General features: G+C 32.0%; 1 protein-coding gene across 1 annotated transcript in view; it reads left to right on the forward strand.

The window, feature by feature from the left end:
- Positions 1–18,681, forward strand: part of LOC107442442 (trypsin-1) — a 35,464-nt gene extending 16,783 nt beyond the window's left edge. Inside the window, exons 2-8 of the mRNA XM_043051035.3 lie at positions 34–197; positions 2,197–2,367; positions 3,388–3,464; positions 5,788–5,888; positions 12,335–12,603; positions 15,936–16,093; positions 16,906–18,681. Of these exons, the coding sequence (XP_042906969.1) occupies positions 34–197; positions 2,197–2,367; positions 3,388–3,464; positions 5,788–5,888; positions 12,335–12,603; positions 15,936–16,093; positions 16,906–17,064 (1,099 nt within the window). The 3' untranslated portion in view covers positions 17,065–18,681. The remainder of the gene's footprint in view (positions 1–33; positions 198–2,196; positions 2,368–3,387; positions 3,465–5,787; positions 5,889–12,334; positions 12,604–15,935; positions 16,094–16,905) is intronic.
- Positions 18,682–20,211: the final 1,530 nt, after the last annotated feature.

Here is a 20,211-nt window from a genome sequence, read left to right on the forward strand (position 1 = left end):
AACAAGTTCATCTTTTTATTTTTTCTTCCACAGGTGGCTCCTGTTTTTCTTTTTGCCAGTGGTCCAAAGTCTAACATATAGCAGTCGTCGCGTAGCTCCAGTTTGGACTGAGGGGCCCTCGGATCAGAGGGCCCCCACATTTCCTTTTGACACCAACATAGCTTTAAATTTACTCAATTTCGCTCAACAATTACTCGGTAAGTATCTATTCTGACCTCCCAACAACATTTATACAACTTAAATATGATAATTAATTTGATGTACTTTTAATGACAGGCACAAAAACGTATTTTTTCTGGAAAAAAAAACTTTTTTCTAAATATGGGAGAGGGGTAGCCAGCCGTAATTTGAAAAATGGGGTTCCAATAATTGGAGCAGGAGTGTGGTTGAAAATTTAGAACCTTTAACGTTAATTATATTTTTTTGCGTAGTTCGTAGTGTTTCAAAAGCTTTTTAAGAAATGTTGCACACAATTATAAAATTCTTTCACCTGAAGATAATTCCGTGCTTTTAGTTTTTAATAATTATTTAATACATATTTTTTCATTATTTTGTTTAATAATGGCCGTAAACATTTTAAATTGCAAGGCATTAATATTTTTACATCATTGAAAAAAAAAGTAATTCTAAATACCAAAACACAAAACTTAATCTTCATCGATCATAAAGTTTCTAACTTTTCATATTTTAAAAAAGAAGTTTATTTTAGATTTGATTTCTCGATCAGTTTCGTTCTAATTTCGTAATCTGCTACTTCAAAATTTTAGTAACTTAAAATGTTGCCTGTTCAAATTAGTAAGCATATTTAAGCTAAGGCCATTAGATTGAATCCTAGAACCATGGAACCACTAAGATTGAATCCTAGAATTATAAAGATCCGATCATTAGATCAAAAGTTATTGAGAGTGTTTACTTTTTGGTGGGACAATGTTTAATCTTGGGCGTGCTGGTTGCTTGCCGAAATAGTTTATTTACATGCTTTTTTTATCACAAGAAATGCTTACTTTAACTGACCTGCTTTTACGGACTGTAAAGATGAGACTCGAGGCATTTTTCTATGCATAAAGAGGTTGAACTACATCCATGAGTTGAATCAATCAATCAATAGTCGTAATTTTTTAGTTGTGGTTGGCAACCAGCTGTTGGCACGATTGCTATGGGAGGATACGTATTTCCGTCCCAATAGAAACATATTTCTATTGGTTCTGTAGAAACATATATTCAATGATTCATCATGGATGGATTACCAGTGGACGGGTAAGTGAAGTGACGTCAGCTTCTCAGTTGCTCTAGTTAGTATGCGTTTGGGTTAAAAAGAATTATTTTTCAGGGCTCACCATTGTAATTTAGCAGTTGCATGTTGTTTTTTTTTTTTTTTTTATATTTCATAAGCATTTTAAACTTTGCACGTAAAAAAAAATTTTAAAATTTTAATTACAAATGTAAATAAACATTTCGTCAAATTATTTAAGTTGAATTTAAAAGCAAAGGGTGAATTTTGTGCCGTTTATGAATGAAGTAAAACAATTTTTAAAAAAAAGAATAATGCCAACATAAACAAATATACTATAGTTTCGATCGAAGAACCCATGGAAGGTTTTATCCTTACAGAACCGAAATTATAGCATATTTGTTCATTGTTGACATTATTTGCGCTTTTGTCACGTTGTCTCAAAAGGCATATTTAGACGATCCAAGTTCTTGGACAAAGATTGATTAATATTGTTTTAAACTTATTCTTCTTTGATCTTAGATCGTGTAGACGATCATCCAAGTACTTGGTCCAAGTCCTTGGACGATAGTAGACCATGTTCTACTTTCCATCCAAGTTTTTTCGCCCTTAACCAATCAGCTTCTTAAGTTTTGTGACGTCAACAAGCAGGCATTTTTGTTGTCTGTTTTCATGTATTTTAGTCCAAATAAATTAGGGTCTATTTGTGTTATTATGATTTTACTTGAATTTATTCAGTCATTTTAAAGCCATGTAAGTATGATTTTATAATGTTGAATATGGAAAAGTTTTTCTTCCGACCCATCAGTGAGATTCAAGAACTTGGTCGACGAATCATCCAATTTCTTGGAGAGAGAAATTCTCGGATTCAAGAACAGTGTAAACAGGCCTTTACTTTATTCTTTTTCGTATAAGCGTTTCTTCAGTATCCGAGTTGATGGATTGATTATTGTTGTTTTTTTCAGCTGCTCCTCGTGCCTGTTTTTACCAGGGCAACAGTTATTCGTGTGGCCTGAGCATAGGTTGCTGGTTCCAGGGTAAAAGATCGATGGACCTCTGCAGCGGAGGTGTTGTCTGGTCATGTTGCGTGCCAAAGAATGCAGAGCCTAACAAAAGGGCCGTCGTCGAGTCTGCAAGTGAGCCTTTTAGAACATTTCATTTTTTGTTTACATTCACCATTAATATGTTTTAAGTAATATTCTGCTTTAGAAATGTAAGACAAGACCTTGATAAACACGATTCGAGTGAGACTAAAAACAAGCTGAACCAAATCAAGAGTGGGTTGATATCAATTGACTGATCAATTGATATGCCACCCCGTATATGCACCAGATTGGCTAAAAAATATATAGCCTAAATCGTGTCTATATAGGCTAGATAGTGGCTGTAAAATATCGGATGATTTTTATCCCTGGACAAAATATTTGACGCACTCTGAGATTTTATGAAAAATCTTAATTATCAGGTGATACTCTACAGCAGCATTGTTCTTACGCGATTAGCACTTGTCTTCGTTAGTGTATCAAATGGGTTAAATTAAACGATATATAATATAAACTTGACGATATATTATATAAATATAGAATAATTATTATACCAAGCGTTACATTAGTTATAATAATGAGATCCAATTATGAGACGTACTGTAGTTTTTTAATAATTATGTGAGTATAGATGCAATACTTTTATATATAAACATGCATGTAAATGGGTTTTTATTCAGGAGATTTTTTACATAGACTTCCTATTTGTATTTATTTTGAACGTATTGCATTACAATGTTCACCCATTGATACAGGAGCGTCAACAAATGGTTTCATCCGAGTGAAAACAATACAGCTGTATCACCTGTATAATTATACTTTTACATAGAATCTTTATAGTGCGTCCAATAATATGGTCAGAGACTGTATATCACTCTTGTAGTATATTGTAACAGCTGCTTCGAAAATATAAACATTTAAAGTCTGGGGTCATTCATTTGTGAAATTCCTATATAATAATTATAAAAGAGAGTTTATTTAATTATAAAATTTGATCTTTTTTATTCTATATATCCATATCTTGTTGAGTCGACACACTCTTGACTTTATTTATGTTCTATGTGCATAACTCTTTGATATTTTTAAAAAAAAAAACCAATTTTTTAATTGAAGCTTGTGGAAAAACATACATCAGGGATTCGAAAATAGTTGGAGGAGAAAACACAACATTTGGTCATCAGCCCTGGCATGTAAGTTATTATTTCGATAAGTTTTATTTTGAGATTTTTAAGTCATTTAACTGTCACAAATATTCGCTTTCTTTTAGAACTATGTTCAATGTAATTTTCAGTTCCACATAGTTTTCGAACGCTATTTGAAAATGGAGACTTTTTCCCCCATGACTCTCCAATCGCTACTGGCATGCGAAGTGTTGCCACAGCTCTGCTCAAAGCTCATTTCAATCGCCTATATTATATTAAAATGTATTAAATTACATTATGAAATAAATCACAGACTTTTAAAAATATATTATAAGGAACAACTCATTTCAAGAGAAAATTTTCATAAAATGAACATAATATCTACAAAATTAACTCAGACTCGAAGTTAAAAAGTTACACTCAATATTTCATATTTCAATTTTCGTGCAAAAACCACAGAAAAGTTGTCATTTTTAAAGATCCTTAAAAATAATTTGATTTTGTAGTTTTTCCTCATAGGATTCTCTCCAGTGTTTAAAAAAGTTGCTCTAAAAGTTGCTCTTTTTTTCAGTAATTTCTCTTTTTTATAAATTTGGTACAGACAGTGAAACTCGATATGAGATCATACGTATTTGTATTGCATATAACTATAGCTTATATAAATATGCTTATTCTCTCAATGATCAAAAGCTTAGATTGACAAAAGATAGAGGGTATCGCCCTGAATAACTTTCGCTCTAAGGGTCGAATTTTCGCCTGCAAAGTGTCAATCTTAATGGTTCTGGGGGTGACCTCATATATGTGGTCAGTATTTATTTTAGTCATTATTTAGTGCTAACTATTAATTAAGTTACGTAATCGGAAAAATATATATATATATATATATATATATACGCATCGAAAAGAAGGTTATTCTTTTTACAGAACATCAATTTTTCTTATATTTTATATCATAAGAGGATACGAGCTCCAAGGAACCTACTCAATGATTTCGTTATTTCCAGATTTAAAATCTGTTTGGACGAAGCAGATTATTGCTTGAAAGCTGAAACGAGAAAAAATTTAAATATTATTTGTGAAAGTTTAATCCATTCATTTAACGATAGCCATATCAAGATTAAAGTTATGCGATGGAAGCCCCGTTTACTATTAGATTATGAATGCATTAAATCATATAGCTTGAATCATTTATTTTAAACAAATTTTTTAATAATTTTACCCAAATCATCATAGTTGGCCTGACAGCCCATTGTGAGCCAATGTTTTCCTCTGAAGATTTCTCCATGACCAATTCCGAATTCCAATTCTTTTCAAGAAAATCAGACTCCACTGAGTTAGCCTATCTCAAACGCGTCCTTCCCGTTTCTTGTTCCAGTGGGTCTAAAAAGCAGTATCTTTTAAGCAAATATGGGTGTAAAAATAAACGTCATCGAAGTATGCCTAAAGTATATCCTAAACTATATCTAGGATGAACTTGGGAATTAATAAATAAAAAATATAACTTTGGTTCCTTAAAAAAGTAAGAGAACCGTAGCATCAATATTATATCTAAGAAGTTATCCTTAACTTTGAAATTAAAATGTTTGAGACCAGCTATTTTGAGTTAAAGAAATTGAATATTTTATCTTTTAAGTTTTTGTACCACCATTTCAGTATCTTAAGGACCTTACGAACTCTGCTTAAAACGAGAGTATCGTATCAGATGTGTATAAGAAAAAGAAATCATAGAAGCTGTATTCGGTGATAAATGTAGACTATCGTCATTGAAGAAACATGTTATGCGACATTTTATTGCGAAAATGAGTTTCAGAATGTATCGAAACAATTTGTAAATCATCTTTATCCAAAGTAAACCATGTAACCTAAATATTTGGCAGAATGAAGCCATTTTTTAAACTGCGAATCATACCAATGTGCAACATTTTATTTCAATATGTTATTCCTAAACATAACATATTTCAATGCTTTTAAAATGCCACTTAACATTCAACAACTCCTTCAATTATGGAAAAAAGAAACATCGTAAATTATATAAAACCTTATGAGTTGCTACACAATCTACATTTTTTTCAAACACTTTTTTCTTTCTTTCTTTAAACTTTCTTGCCTGGAAGACTCGATCAATACTGTAAAAATGATTATCCCTAAGCTTTTGTATATAGTTATAATAAGTTATGTAAATTTGATTTTAACCGATTTATTCGAGACTTTAAGATCTTATCATTAAAACCAAAAATAACCCGGGCAATATCTTAATTTTTTTCTATTCGCGCATTGTACATGTCATTGAAATGAAATGCGTGCATTAAGAAGAGATAGTGATTATTGCCGAGTAGCGCAGTAATAATTATAATCCATTATGTTTCTCCAGGTCGGCGTGATAAAGAGGGCGCTGATGTCGCAGAAGATAGCATGTGGTGGAGCTCTCATCCACGAAAAATGGGTCATCACGGCAGCTCACTGTGTCTATAAGTCAGTATGATTGAGCTTTTATTTTCTCTTTATTATATTTATTCATTCAATAACTCCCCCAAGTCTTTTTATTAATGAACTGTGTGTTAGTAACAATTTAGTAAATGGGGACAGAAAAGTTTGTTTTTCCCCTCTGTGTGTAGGAAAAGAAAAAAAAAGATAAATGAATAAATTTGTTTTTTTTTTTTTAAGAGTGTTTTTCGAGGCTCTGTCATCTTTCATTTAAGCTGCGCTAATCTTTCTTAAAACAGTTTTTTTTCTTGTAGTTTTACATTAACCGTTTCCCAAACCAATTTTTTTGAAGAAAAAATTCAAAAAATCAACCTATTTCATTCATAAATACAAGGAACTAAAACAAAACCACAAGTTATAAGTGGACGTTTTAATTTTTTTTAATGTGTGTTAAGAAACATTTAATCTACCATCAGTTTATTATCCCGAGTTATCAAGGGGAAAAGGAAAAAAGTTAAATATTAGTTTTTTCTTATGCTCATAATCTAAAAAAATCATTTGCAATTCTTTCCATTTTTGTTACTCTTTTTTTCTACGTAAATTCATCCACCCATCGTGTATATACAATTGGGTATAATATAGCCTACGTCACAGGTTGTGTTGTTCCTACTAAATTTAACCCATGAACGGCATTTTCTGCGAGCCTAACTTCAAGCCACAAATAAACAAACGAAGTGTTCGATCGTTTAAATAGCTGCTCGCCAGATTTTATTGCATTATAAAGAAAAGTTATTGAAACTAAATACAACTAAATAAACAACAACTAAAACAAATAACAACAACTACTAATAACAATAACTAAATAAACAACAACTAAATTCCATTCGTTTAGCATTGCGTCATATGTTGTTCCTACTAAATCGAAGTAGTTGTGTTTTTTTCATATTATACCCAATTGTACAAAACACGTCCCACTCATAGCTCAACTCCCAAAACAAATATTAGCAAGCTTCCAATCACGGCAGATTATTATCATTTCTTGTTTTGCTTCAGGTCGAATAAAAAAAATTGCTGAAACAAAACGTTTGGACGAATTATGACTGGTATTATTGACTCGGTATAATATATATTTTCAATCAATACACATACCCCAGTTAACTCGGAATAATCAGGGGAGCCGTTAATGAAAAAAAAAATATTAAATGAACTTTCACTTTCTACGTTCAAAAGGAACGAGTTTAAGAACAGAGAAGATATTTAAAAAAAAAAGAAGAAAAAAACATTTTAATAAACAATAAGAAACAGCAACAACTATTGCAGATTGTCGACGAGTGCGACGAGCACTTTGTACTAGCTTATAGCTCTGTATTTAGCGACAAATATTCCAAAAGAAAAAAACATTCTATTCATGTATCTAGCCTATTGCCACCTTTTTTTATATATATAAATGTTGCACTGTGATAAAATTAAACTCATGCGAACCTTACATTAGTCAATAACTAAATAAAGCAGTTAAAAAAAAAAATTGGAGGAAAATAAAATGATAAGATCTAAATTTTATCCTAATGGAACCGAAAACAAAACCTCTGGTAACAACTTTGTTAAATAGAAATTTTATACTGAAATGTCAGCGACTACTATTTTGTAATTGAATATGGAAGTAAAGTAATATATTCCAAATAAATTTTTATTTATACTAAATGAGATGAACTTTCGCTTGAAGGCAATGACGAGTTAACTCGACACAATTTGGAATAAAATATTTTGGATAACTCATCTTAACTATTTTCAATTTAATTGGGTATAATATGAAAAAAACACAACTACTTCGACTTCGAAAATTTTACTAGGAATAAAATTTACCTTTTAGTTTAATTAATAAACTGAGTTTTAAATACGTTTACTATAAATTCGTAAATTTAGATAAAATAACAAAATTATTATTTGAAGAGGAACTAGACTAATACAATTGCAACCTGGTGAGTAGTGACTTGTAACAACATACTTCGCTTAATGTTTATTTGTTGCTAGAAATCAGGTTCGCAGAAAATGCTGTTTACTAGTTAAATTTAGTAGGAATAGCACTACCTGTGACGTAGGTTATAGTATACCCAATTGTAACAACAATCTGAGGATTGAGAAGAACTCTCTGCCATGCATCTTTCTCTCCAACCTGAAATTTTCACCAATTTATGAATAATATTTGTAAGAAATCATAACGCTATAATTTCTCTCTTGTATTGGTCTAGTTTTAAAACATATGCTGATGAAGGACCTTTTCCATTTTATCCAATGAAATTAGATGGGTGATCTTCATGAATTATCTATTATATATAATTCTCTTACGTGGCTCCCAAATTTTGGCTGTATTTCTTTACCGCCGGTGGCAACGTTTGCTTTGTTTTGAAAACACCAAAGCATTCTGCCTTTTAATGATGTGTTTCTGATCTAATATACATAATTCTCTTACGCGGCTCCCAAATTTTGGCTGAAGTACTTTGTACAACTAAATAAGATTCTTTTCACAACAGTTAAATATTTACTTTATTTTCTTCATTCATAGAGAAAACAGTCGGTAAAGAATTCTATTAGGTTAAAAAACACTTCGCTAAAAAAATAACGAATTCTAAAAGAAAAGAAAAATAAACAACTTGAAAAATAAAAATGCTCTTGCCAGCCATTGAATTTTTTGAAAGTTAACTTAGCAACATAAATCAAAATGACATAGAAGCGCAACTGGATCAAAATTAAGATACCTGAGAGCTTGATGTAACAAATCCTTCAATTCTAAAAGTGTTGTATCGCAAAATGCCCAAATTAACAATTGTGTTCTTAAAGAAATTCTATAAAAAGTTTTAAATAAGCAACCTACTTCTACAACCGCTTCTTGAAGAACTTGGCTCATTGATTAAAAATATTGTTTTAATTTTACAGTACTAACTTTACTTGTACTTTCATTATTGCTATGACCCTCTTTCATTACATTTTACAACTTCATGCTAAACTTGAGGACTTTAAGTTGTTTTGTGGTTGAATACTGACATTTAGAAATGTGTACATAAAAAAAATAATATTTAGAGGTCAAGAGTTACCTCAGAAAAATTTGAATTGCTGACATTGAACTTAACAATGGAAACAATCGTTTTTGTGAAAAATTGAATTGTATTGTTGACATCAAAACTAAAAATATTGTGTTTCAACTTAACAATGCTACCTTAATTTATACTTTAGAATTGCCACGGAAAAATTTGAATTGTTAGCAATGACTTAAACAAAGAGTTTTATTTTAACTGACAAATACTATATTATAATTTTAACTTTTTCTATGACTATACTCCTTTTCTTACTCTTTCCTTTGTTTTTTCTACATTTTATTTTTTTGTGATAAAATAAAAAACTTATAGTTGTTCTGCTTCTGAACACTGATGAAAACACAAAATGATGGGCTTCATCAACAATCAAAAATATATACATTTATTTTACAAATTCCATATTATTAAGGTGGCTCCCTTCAGAGAATTAAAAATACAAAATTATCTTCATCAAAGCCGATGCTTTACATCCGGCGTTCAGTGGCAGACTACTATTTCATATTGTTTTACAACACATAACTTTAGCCCTCTGGTGGGAAGGATTTTAAAACAAAACTTACAACAGTTACTTTTCTCAACAACTGAAATTTAGAATAGTGTGATTAAGAAAAATATGTGAACTGTTTGCAATTTCAAATTAATATTGAAATGTACAGGTTTAGAATTTTCTACAGTGAAAAGTTTTCGGAACTTCAGTATTCAAAAAAGTATACAAAAACTAGGCGTTAAGAACGTATCCAATGAGCGAGCAAAGCGAACCCTGCAATCCGAAATGAACTGTGAAAGCAGTTCCGGGGGTTAGTGAGCGCAGGCGAGCAGGGGGCGAAGCCTCCTAGTTATTATTATTCTTTATACAAATAGGTATAGGTAAATTAAACTTCATATAAATGGTATAATTTTCATATATGCAGGGTGATTCTAAAAAGATGGGAAAAATTTTAGGAAGTGATAGTACACACCCAGACAAACAATTTTTATCAAAGAATGCATGGTCGAAAACAAAACCCAAAACCGCTAGAGGGCGTCAAAGTTTATGTTCTTTTTTGTGGCAAAAACACACAAAGAACGATGAAGTTAAGTTATAAAAGCAAATTTAATGGCATGTGATTACAATAAGTGTTCAAAACAGTGGCCGGCAGCGGCTATGCTGGTACAACGGCGAAGAAAAGATAGGCGAACTTTCCCTGCAGCGACCGAAAGCTTGGCGACAAATAACGTAGCGCAGTAACTCGCAATAGGAATGGAGGTTTCTCGTTTGCATGAAAAAACTTTCCAAATACGCCAGCATCTTTGCGTTTTGTTTTCGACCATGCATTATTTGATAAAAATTGTTTGTCTGGGTGAGTACTATCACTTCCTAACATTTTTCCCATCTTTTTAGAATCACCCTGTATATTATATATTTGGCAATATTATATATTTGGCAAGGCTATATATATATAGCCTTGCCAAAAGGGGGTCAATTGAAAGAATCGAAGTAAGAGAGCACACAGTTTATATTAATATTACTACCACTTCTTAATTTTTTCCATGTGCGTATGAACCCTGCAAATTGGAATGAGAGTCTCGTGAGGAAATGAGAGTTCGTTGGAATGTAAAAAAATAGATTTCGGTTGCCTTTTAAAGCTTTCCTGGTGATAAACTATTGAAATTATTGCATTATAATATAATCAATCACTGTTTTGTAGAAAGAAAAACAAAGTGAGCCCAGCCCTTATTTAATAGAATATATTTATTCGTTAAAAACTATTTATATAAAGTAAATGTTTATTTTTAGTATTTTTTTAAAATATAATTTATAAAAAGACAGATTTTCAAGGAGCCCCTGGGGTTTCCGGTCGAGCCCATGCGTTAAAACGGTATTGATCAAAGCTGGCGAATAAAAAATAATCCTTTTTGACAGAAGAGGTTTGCGAGTCAATCTTGTTCTTTTCCGCGTGCGGTTTTCAGCAGTGTTGAAGAAAAATATCCTCAATGGTAGACGGAGTCTCCTTGCCATCAGGCTAACTGTTTTCGTGGTAGGAAATGTGGGTTAATTCTATCAAAAATTCCTCCACGAAGGCAAATATCTCACAATACTTGATCCTTGAGTTCCTTTGTCTTCTGGATTTTAGTCAAAATGACAAGGCTACGGGGTTGAGCATTGGTAGTTGTAGACCCAAAATTGGGTCGGTTGTTCGTCGATGATTCTAAAATAAATCAATCTGGGTGGAATAGAAATCAACTATATTTGTAGAAAAAGATGTAACTTTGAGCTATATAAAATCATTAGAGAGTCAAATATTGTAAAAATTATAAAAGTAAACCGTGCGAACTATCTCATATCTTTAGAATGGATAATGATTCCAGATTTTAAAAAAAAATAATTACACATATTAAAAAACACATAAAAAAAATAAAAATGTCAACTTAGAACTTGTGTATTATGTTTTGTTTCTAGTTCCTTTGTATTTATTAATGAAATAGGTTGATTTTTTGCATTTTTTTTTTCCTTCAAAAAAAATTTGTTAGGGAAACGGTTAAAGTTGATTCATCTCAAACTTGGTCTCAAATCAAACTGAATAATGATTTTCAAATGTATTGATTGACATTCGAAACGTCTTTCTTAGTATAGCTTTTGGTGCTTCAGTTTGTTTATTTCTCCAATAGGATTGAAATCATTTTCTTTTCGGTTTCCTTTTCGTAATACGTTTTCATAAATTTGTCTACACTAGCCCCGTCCACTCCAGTGGATCTAGTGTAAACAAATTTTAAAAAAACTTTTTGTGAAAAAATTATCAATATTGCAATTTAGATAAAAACCAGAATGCGGCTAAATGTCAAGATTATTATTTTTAAAAAAATACTTCATGCGTTAAAAACAATATTAAATATCGTTTTGGTATAATTTGGTATAGTGTGGCTTTCGTATATTTGGCTTGGAGTCAGTAAAATCTGTCTGACCTGCTGAAGTTTAATTCAGTTGCTGACAGCAGAGAAAGTGAGTATTTGTGTTTTATATAATATATAGATAGTTGAAATAAAAGTGGCCTAGTAGGTAGGGCGCTGAACTCACGCTCGTGAGAACAGGAGTTCGAATTCAGAGACTCCTCGTGCAGTAAATGGTCAAATCTGTTGAATCACAAAGTCCTCCATGTTCCCATTTCAAATTATGTACCTCTAAGGATCATGTCAAAATTGCGATCTGCGGATGAATGAATGGATGTCTAAATGGGTCCGCCCTATAAACGGGTGTGGCAGAAGTCGAATTCTTGGCCATAGATGGCGCCACTGAAAAACGAGAACAATCGCACTCCCTTCATGACCTACAACAACGATTGATAACCGTGAATTATAAAATAATTCATTTTCTTTAAAATGCTGAGTAAACTTTTGCTGAATATAGTTTTTTTTCTTTTTCAGAACTCCCGCCACTACTTTGAGGGTGAGAGTGGGTGAGTACAACATTCGAGAAAATTCTGAAGTCTTTCCTCACGAAGAATACAGCGTGAAGAGAAAAGTGGTGAATGAAGATTACGAACCCGCTACCTATAGGCACGATATAGCACTATTAGAGCTCTCACACCCTGTAGTCTATAGGAAACATATAGTGCCCATCTGCTTGCCAGAAAAACTGGAAAACTTCACCGGCAGAATGGCGACTGTTACGGGATGGGGAAGAACAAGTTACGGTAAGTATGTACTGGAAGGGAATAAATCAATAAAGAATCTTTAAATAAAATACTTTTGATTCAGTGTCGGAACCTCAAAATTAAATGGTCCTTATAATGTTAGTCAGGAAAACGGTTGAGCGTTACTTTTATGTTAATTTTATCCTATTTCACACTGACTATTTCGAATCAAACACATTTATATTACACACGTTTATCCAAAAATAATTCCAAGCACAATGTTGTTCTTTTATTTAAATTGTTCCCTTTTTTAATGATTCATTTTGTTATTACTTTTATTATTTACTTTGATAATAAACGTGAATTAAGTCATAAAAAATTTTCTAATGTGAGAAAAACTCCATTATTTGCTATAATTATACAATACAGCAATACTATTAGCTAGTACAGTGATTCTCAACCTTTTTTGGGGGGGGCGGCACACTTTTAACGATTTCGAAATTTGACGGCACACAATGAGAAAAATTATTTTAAAAGTTGTTTACTTACCTATAATACACTGTGTTAAATAGTTTGTGATAATAATTTTGAATGTGAAATAAAATAATATGTACTACAAAAGCGCGTTTATTAAGGGATTAATTATCTCTTTCGACTAGTTTTTATTAGTTAGTAACAGTTATATTTTTTTTTTTGCTAGCTATTAGTTGTTAGATTGTTTTCTAAAGTTATTAACTTATTTTTTTGTGAATTCTTGTTAACTAGTTTGTTTTGCTGATTATTAATTGTTAGCTTATTTTTTTGATAGTTATCCCTTGTTAATTTGTTTTTATAACTATTAATTGCATAGCTTACTTTAATGATTAGCTTTTATTTCCGTTTGAAAGTTAATATTTAGCTTGTTTCATTGTTAATTAATAATTTTACTAGTCATTAAATTTCCTATTTACTTCAACGTTTTTTTTTTTTTAATTTTCAAAGACAAGACGATTGCCGACAAAGATGTTCACGCGGTTAAAGCGCTGAATATATATATATATATACATACATACAGTGAAACCTCCTGTTATGGACACTCCTGCAAAACGGACACTCCCGTAACCGGACGCGAACAGTCATTTTGGCCCTGAAACGTTATTTTCCATCTCTTCAAACTGGACACTACTAAAGAATTTCACTACTAAAGAATCAATCTTTCTCTTGTCACTTTGCTATATCCTTGTTAGAAAAGGAGAGAAAATGATACTGCTCTCCTGAAATAATTCGGACAGCTGCACGTTTTGATCTTTTCATCTGGACCACACAGGTTATGAGACCCCAGGAGTTGAAATGACATGCTCTCAATGCTTCTTCCCCATGGAAAATTAATTTTCTTATCAGTTTGAAGACTGTATTTAACACAGCTGGAGTAAAAAAGAGAACTGAAATTTAATCTTTGATGCGTTCATATAAATGAAACACTTATTCAGACACTTGATAGCTGATCAGTTGTGAATAATCAACTCCATGTGACTGAACAGTGAATCATGAGAGGTTAACTTTCAAGAAGGTATTAATCATGTTCTTTATCAAATGATAGGTCGGTGTAAGGGGATGTAAACCTAATAATTGAAACCGACTGAGGACTGAAAGCTCCTATCATATGTCTGACTTGAGTATCTATGCTAATAGGAAAATTATATTAATTTATCAATAGCTACATGTAGAATTATGTATTTATACCTAACTTCTTTATACGAGGGTTGTATATTAAATAGTGGCAACTTTACCTTGAAACTCAAAGAAGGGCGGGCATGCGCTAATAGGATATGGGAGCGGTGAGATGGCGCTGTTGTCGATGTGTAGAGTGCAAAAAACAGTCGATCTGCTTAGAAGGGTAGTTGTTGTGTGGCGTTAAAGTGAGGAGTTTCGTTTCCATCGCTCTAAAGCATGTTTTCAAAAGGTGATCAGCGGTCGTGGCTTAAAATCGAGGTTGCCCGTGTCAAAAATGCAACAGAATGCTATCGAGGATTAGTGGAAGCCTGTGGCGCAAATGCGTTACCGTATAGGACAGTAGCACGATGGGCTCAAGCATCTTGTCTTTTCTCGTCATTAAGCCTTTTGAAAACATGCTTTAGGGCAGTGGAATCGAAACTCCTCACTTTAACGCCACACAACAACTACCCTTCTAAGCAGATCGACTGTTTTTTGCACTCTACACATCGACAACAGCGCCATCTCACCGCTCCCATATCCTATTAGCGCATGCCCGCCCTTCTTTGAGTTTCAAGGTAAAGTTGCCACTATTTAATTTACAACCCTCGTATATTCTTTTTTATCTTTCTTAAAGTTTAAATAAATATCCTTGTGGATAGTTATTTAATTGTACTTATTGAAATTTCTTATTGTAAATTATTTAATTATATCTACATCTTTGAAAATATTCTAAAAACAGTTAACTGTGTTGAACTTCATTATTTGGGCACCCTTCCCGTAAGCGGACTTTTCTTTCTATACTTTTCTTTAATTTAAACTTTACTCGTAATAAAAAAGAACATTATAATTTTTATTGTATCATTTCTAATATTTAGCGGCACATTTTAAGAATTTGGCGGCACAGTGGTTGAGAATCACTGAGATAGTATATTATATCCTTTGAATTAAATCTCAAGGTCTATTCTTTTTATTGAGACGGCAGTGAGTGTATCCATAACTCGTAACTGCATATATTATTGAACTACAATAATAATAACGTGGTGACGTAGGGGAAGAGCGAGATGGTGAAGAAAATTTTGATTCATATAATTGTTTTTAAAACTAATTAAAGGAGAGGTTGTTTAAATACAGTTGTGTCGTGGTTGCAGTCCCTGGCCATATTATTAGACCCTATTATCACGTGATATACTCCATACACCATTTATTGTTTAGACGTGACTCTTTGCACTTGTTTACGTTCGTCTATCAACTGGTTTAAATTAGACGATATATAATACTTATTACATCAGGCATTATGTTATATAATGATTAGACCCAATGATGAGACGCTGCTTTAATAATGAGATGCTTCGCACGAGTTTATAGGCAATACGAGTTTATATTTAGACATGGGTTTTTTATTCGGGAGAGATTTTTCATAGACTTCCCATATGTGTATCTATTTTCAACGTATTGCGTGACACTGTTAACCCATTGATAGACGAATGTAAACAAGTGCAAACAGTCACGTAAAAACAATAAAGCGCTGTATAGAGTATCACCTGATAATAAAGATTCTACATAGAATCTCTTAGAGTGCGTCTCATAATCTGGCCAGAGACTGTAAGTTGTACTAGATAAGTTTGAAAGATGGTTGACGAGTATAATAAATTTATATGATTTATTTCTTTAATCAAAAAAAAAAAAAAAATTTGAAGGTCGTCGTACACCCCCCAACATTCTTCAGAAGGTGAGCGTTGAAGTGATTGGAACAGATATGTGTCAGGAATGGCTTCGTATTGCTGGAAGAAAAGAGACTGTCTATCCAACAATGGTCTGTGCTGGTTACAAAGAAGGAGGAAAGGATTCATGCCAAGTAAGTCTCTCTCTTTCTAATATTATTACAATGCCAGTTCATGGACCATACGCACTATAAAGATTCTATGTAAAATCATAATTACTCAGGTGATACAGCTTTATTGTTTTGACGCATAGGATTTGCAACTTTTTACGCTCCTGTATTGTTTAACATTGTAATGCAATACGTTAAAAATAAATACACGTAGGAAGTCTATAAGAAATCTCCTGAATTAAAAACCCATGACATGTATGTTTAACTATAAAAGTATTGCCCTCGTGCAAAACACGTCATTATTTAAAAAACTACAGTACGTCTCATAATTCGGTCTAATTATTATAGTATGCTCACATAATGCTTGAAATATTAAGTATTCTATATTTTATGTAATATATTGTCTGATTGAACCCATTGATAGACTACCCTAAAGAAGTACAAACAGTCACATAAAAACAATAAAGCTGTATACAGTAGCCCCCATCCCCTCCCCCCAAGCTCTCTTGGGCGCATTCTTGGTCAAATTCTAAATTCCCCCCCAAACTATTCGTTTTATTTAGTGTAAAAATTCCCCTCCCCTCAAGCTTTAAGTGGGCGCATCGTGCGCCCCCCCCCTGGTGGGGGCCCCTGGGTGTACAGAGTATCACCTGATCATTAAGATTTTACATAGAATCTTCGAGTGGATCGAATAATTTGGCCAGAGACTGTAAATTAAGTTATTATTTTTTTTCTCCAGACAATTCCAAATGTCCGTCATTCAATTATACTTAACAGTATATTGTAAAATATTCATAAAGAGTCGTCGTATTTTTAACTTCCCTTTTGTTTCTTAGGGTGACTCTGGTGGTCCTCTGACCATTCGAGAAGATGGCCGAACGACACTGATAGGTCTAGTCTCGTGGGGTGTGGGTTGTGCTCGACCCAATCTACCCGGTGTCTACACGAAAATCACTGAATACTTGGACTGGATACGAATACATCTGCGATCATGATCTCCTCATAAAATGTACATTCATTTGTTTATAAAACCATTTGTAAATATTTTGTTCAATAGAGAGACCACTGCATAGAATACAGAATTGAAGAATGCATCACACAATACAGAATCGCCAGCGACTTTGTAGCAGAACGTTACAGAGTTCTTGCAGAAAGATTTTTCGAGTAAAAAGCAAAAAATTTTACTTTTCTTTTCTACAGAAATTTACAGGTAATATTTAAATCTGTATTTTCGGCAGTTATTGATATTGATTTTCACGTGGTTTTTTTTAAATATCTCGAGATATTTCAAACACAATGGAAAATTCGAATCGTGCATTTGAGTATTTATTTTTTAAGGCAATAATTCTGTGGAATTTTTGGCAGGTGTTGCTATTGATTTCGCCTTAGTTTTTAAATCCGATATTTTTTATGCTATATTATTTATGCTATATTATTATTTATATTATTTTTCAACGTCATCTCAAAAAGGAAACACGCATTTGAAGAATCCGATTCGCGTCGATCTTTTTATGGGCATGATTTTTTATTCTGATGATTATTTACAAAATGCGAAGAAGGAAATAATTCGTGCGTCCCTCCCAAACAAATTGCAAGGATAGTAGACTAAAAAATTACGACATGTTCAATTAAAAAAAATATTTTATAGTTTTTTTTTTGTTGTAAAAGCAGCGCTTTTTAAATGAGTAACATATATGTTTGTTATTATTAAAAGTATCTTGCAGAAAGTTTTTATCGCAGAAAAAATTCTACCACAGATTGTTTTGCGGTTACAGTGAGAATGCATAATTTTCCGACCATTATGAAATTCAAAATCATTTTGATAATTGCAATTGTTAGATCACTTTTTCCTAAAATCTCACGAGTAATCTTATTTTTTGCAGTTCCAAAACAGTTCATTTCGGGTTAGAGACTTGGCCATGGATGGTTGAGTGTAACCCATCCAACCCAGATGGCAAAATAGGGTTTATTTTCACTCAGCAAAAACCTTTTAATGTCAACCTGAAAAAGTTTATTGTGCTGTTTACGTGTAAAGCTTGAAACGAAATCTGTCACAATCTTCTAAATTCCACGCACATTACCCTAATCCAAAACACTGGAAAACAATCTTCGATATAAAAACCTTAAATCGAGACTGACTTAGGGTTTTCAAACGCGAAAAAAAAATATAGCTGCTAGTCTGAAGGAGAAAATTATCCTAAATCTAGGTATTTATAAGGTTTTCTCTTTGTTCAGCTAAAGTTTGATCCTCAGCTAAATAATGCAATTGTCTATCGCTAGTAGTGTGACGTCAGCTAAAACGTCATGACAACTACTTTTAAAAGAAAAGCTTTAACAAAATAATTTTTTAATCCTTTTAGATATTCATTGCTTCATTGAAAAAAAAGGGGGTTTTTTAGTACAAACATTTTCGTGACACTGGAATATGCTTTCTGGGAATATGTCTGTAAACTCTACTTCACATCCGTCATAATTTCAAAAAAGATATTCTTCAAATCATAGTCTCTAAAAATGGTTTCAGAAATCTTATTGGACATAATTTTGTGACATCATACATGTTGTAAATGTGTTTATTGTAATTATTTTTCATTGCATAAAGTTTTAATAAGTTATTGTTCCGAGTCTTTTTTTATATCTAATAATAAGACACGAGAAACGAAAGGAATTATAATAAAATTATCCAAAGCCTGACGAAATCCCGGGCACCCCATCAGAAAGGGGGGGGGGGCGAAATCGAATTGAAACTTTTTTTTAAACAAAATATCACAGTGTCAGTTTTATGTTACCTTCTTCATTAGTCTATCGCATGAACACAAAATTACTATATTTCATAAATCCATGGTTTTTTAGTGCGGAATTCAGCTAAATTTTTGCAATGACGAGGGACGAATTTGGCCAATCAGAAGCCTGCATTTTCACATATTCCAAAGTGCGATATGTTTACAAAAAATGCAGGCTTCTGATTGACTTGAGTGAGCCATCGTCATTGCAAAAATTTAGCTGAATTTCGCCCCAATGTCTGCAAGAATATGAATTTTTCACAGCTAGATGACTAAACTGCATTCGGACATAACTTTTGAGACATTTTAAATTTATCATGTAATGGCCCTTATTTCGCCAACTCAAAGTAAGTTTGTCCCAGTATAGTAGCTTTTGATTTAAATTAGATTTATTATTTTCTTACAATAATATCACCAGAAAATTTGGCTATTGAAGTTACATTATAATTAGACATAATTTTGTTGTTAATTTATTGTTCTGATGAATTCAATTTAAAACTGAATTTCAGCTCAGGTTTATCTAAATAGAACTCTTTTTACTTTAGCTATTTTGTTTTTAATATCTTAAGGAATTTTGATGCTCATCTTAATTTAAATATCGGTTGCTCCAGTGCAGTTTTGTGACGTTTATATTTTAGTTTTAAACATAGGACAGAATTCGTAGTACTTTTTGATTTCATTAGATTGACGTTACTATTAGGTGCAGTACAGCCGCTTCCAACGTTTATCACATTCAATGTAATATCCAGTCAAACAACCTGAAACTTTTTAGTCAAATTAAAAATATTTCTAAAAGTGGAACCATTTTCTTTTCAAATTACATATTAATGGAATATTCTATTTTATATCAATGTGATCGTGTAAAGCTAATATTTGTGAAAAAAATTTCAATGCTCCAATCCCAAATAAAAACATCCCCAAAATCCAATAATATTTAATCATTAAAAAAATTGAAGTGGAAACTATTTTTATCGCTGACTTATGATCCAACTTAGTGATTTTATTTGTCTTGTTTGTTAAATCGACACCAATTCATTTCATTGATAGATTGATTTCAGCCACAGGTTCGTTTCGTTGTGTTTTATTGACAAAATCATTTCGTAGACATCGTCATTTCATCGATAGGGTCATTTTGGAACTATTTTTAGGATTTATTTGCTTGTCGATTTCGTTTGTTTTGCTTTGGTTTATTTATACGCAAAATAGTTTTACTATTAAGTATAGAAATACTATTTTATAATTTTTATACTAAAGCAATATTTTTATGCTATCTTGCATTAGCCATGAAAGAAATATTTGGAAAAAAAAATAAATAAGTAATGAATTTTTTATTTGCAGGATTTAAAATTGACACATATTCTT

The sequence above is a fragment of the Parasteatoda tepidariorum genome, chromosome 1 (genome assembly GCF_982258835.1).
Source record: "Parasteatoda tepidariorum strain Cologne lab strain chromosome 1, Ptep-v5.0, whole genome shotgun sequence".
In the NCBI taxonomy this organism is placed as follows: Eukaryota; Metazoa; Arthropoda; class Arachnida; order Araneae; family Theridiidae; genus Parasteatoda; species Parasteatoda tepidariorum.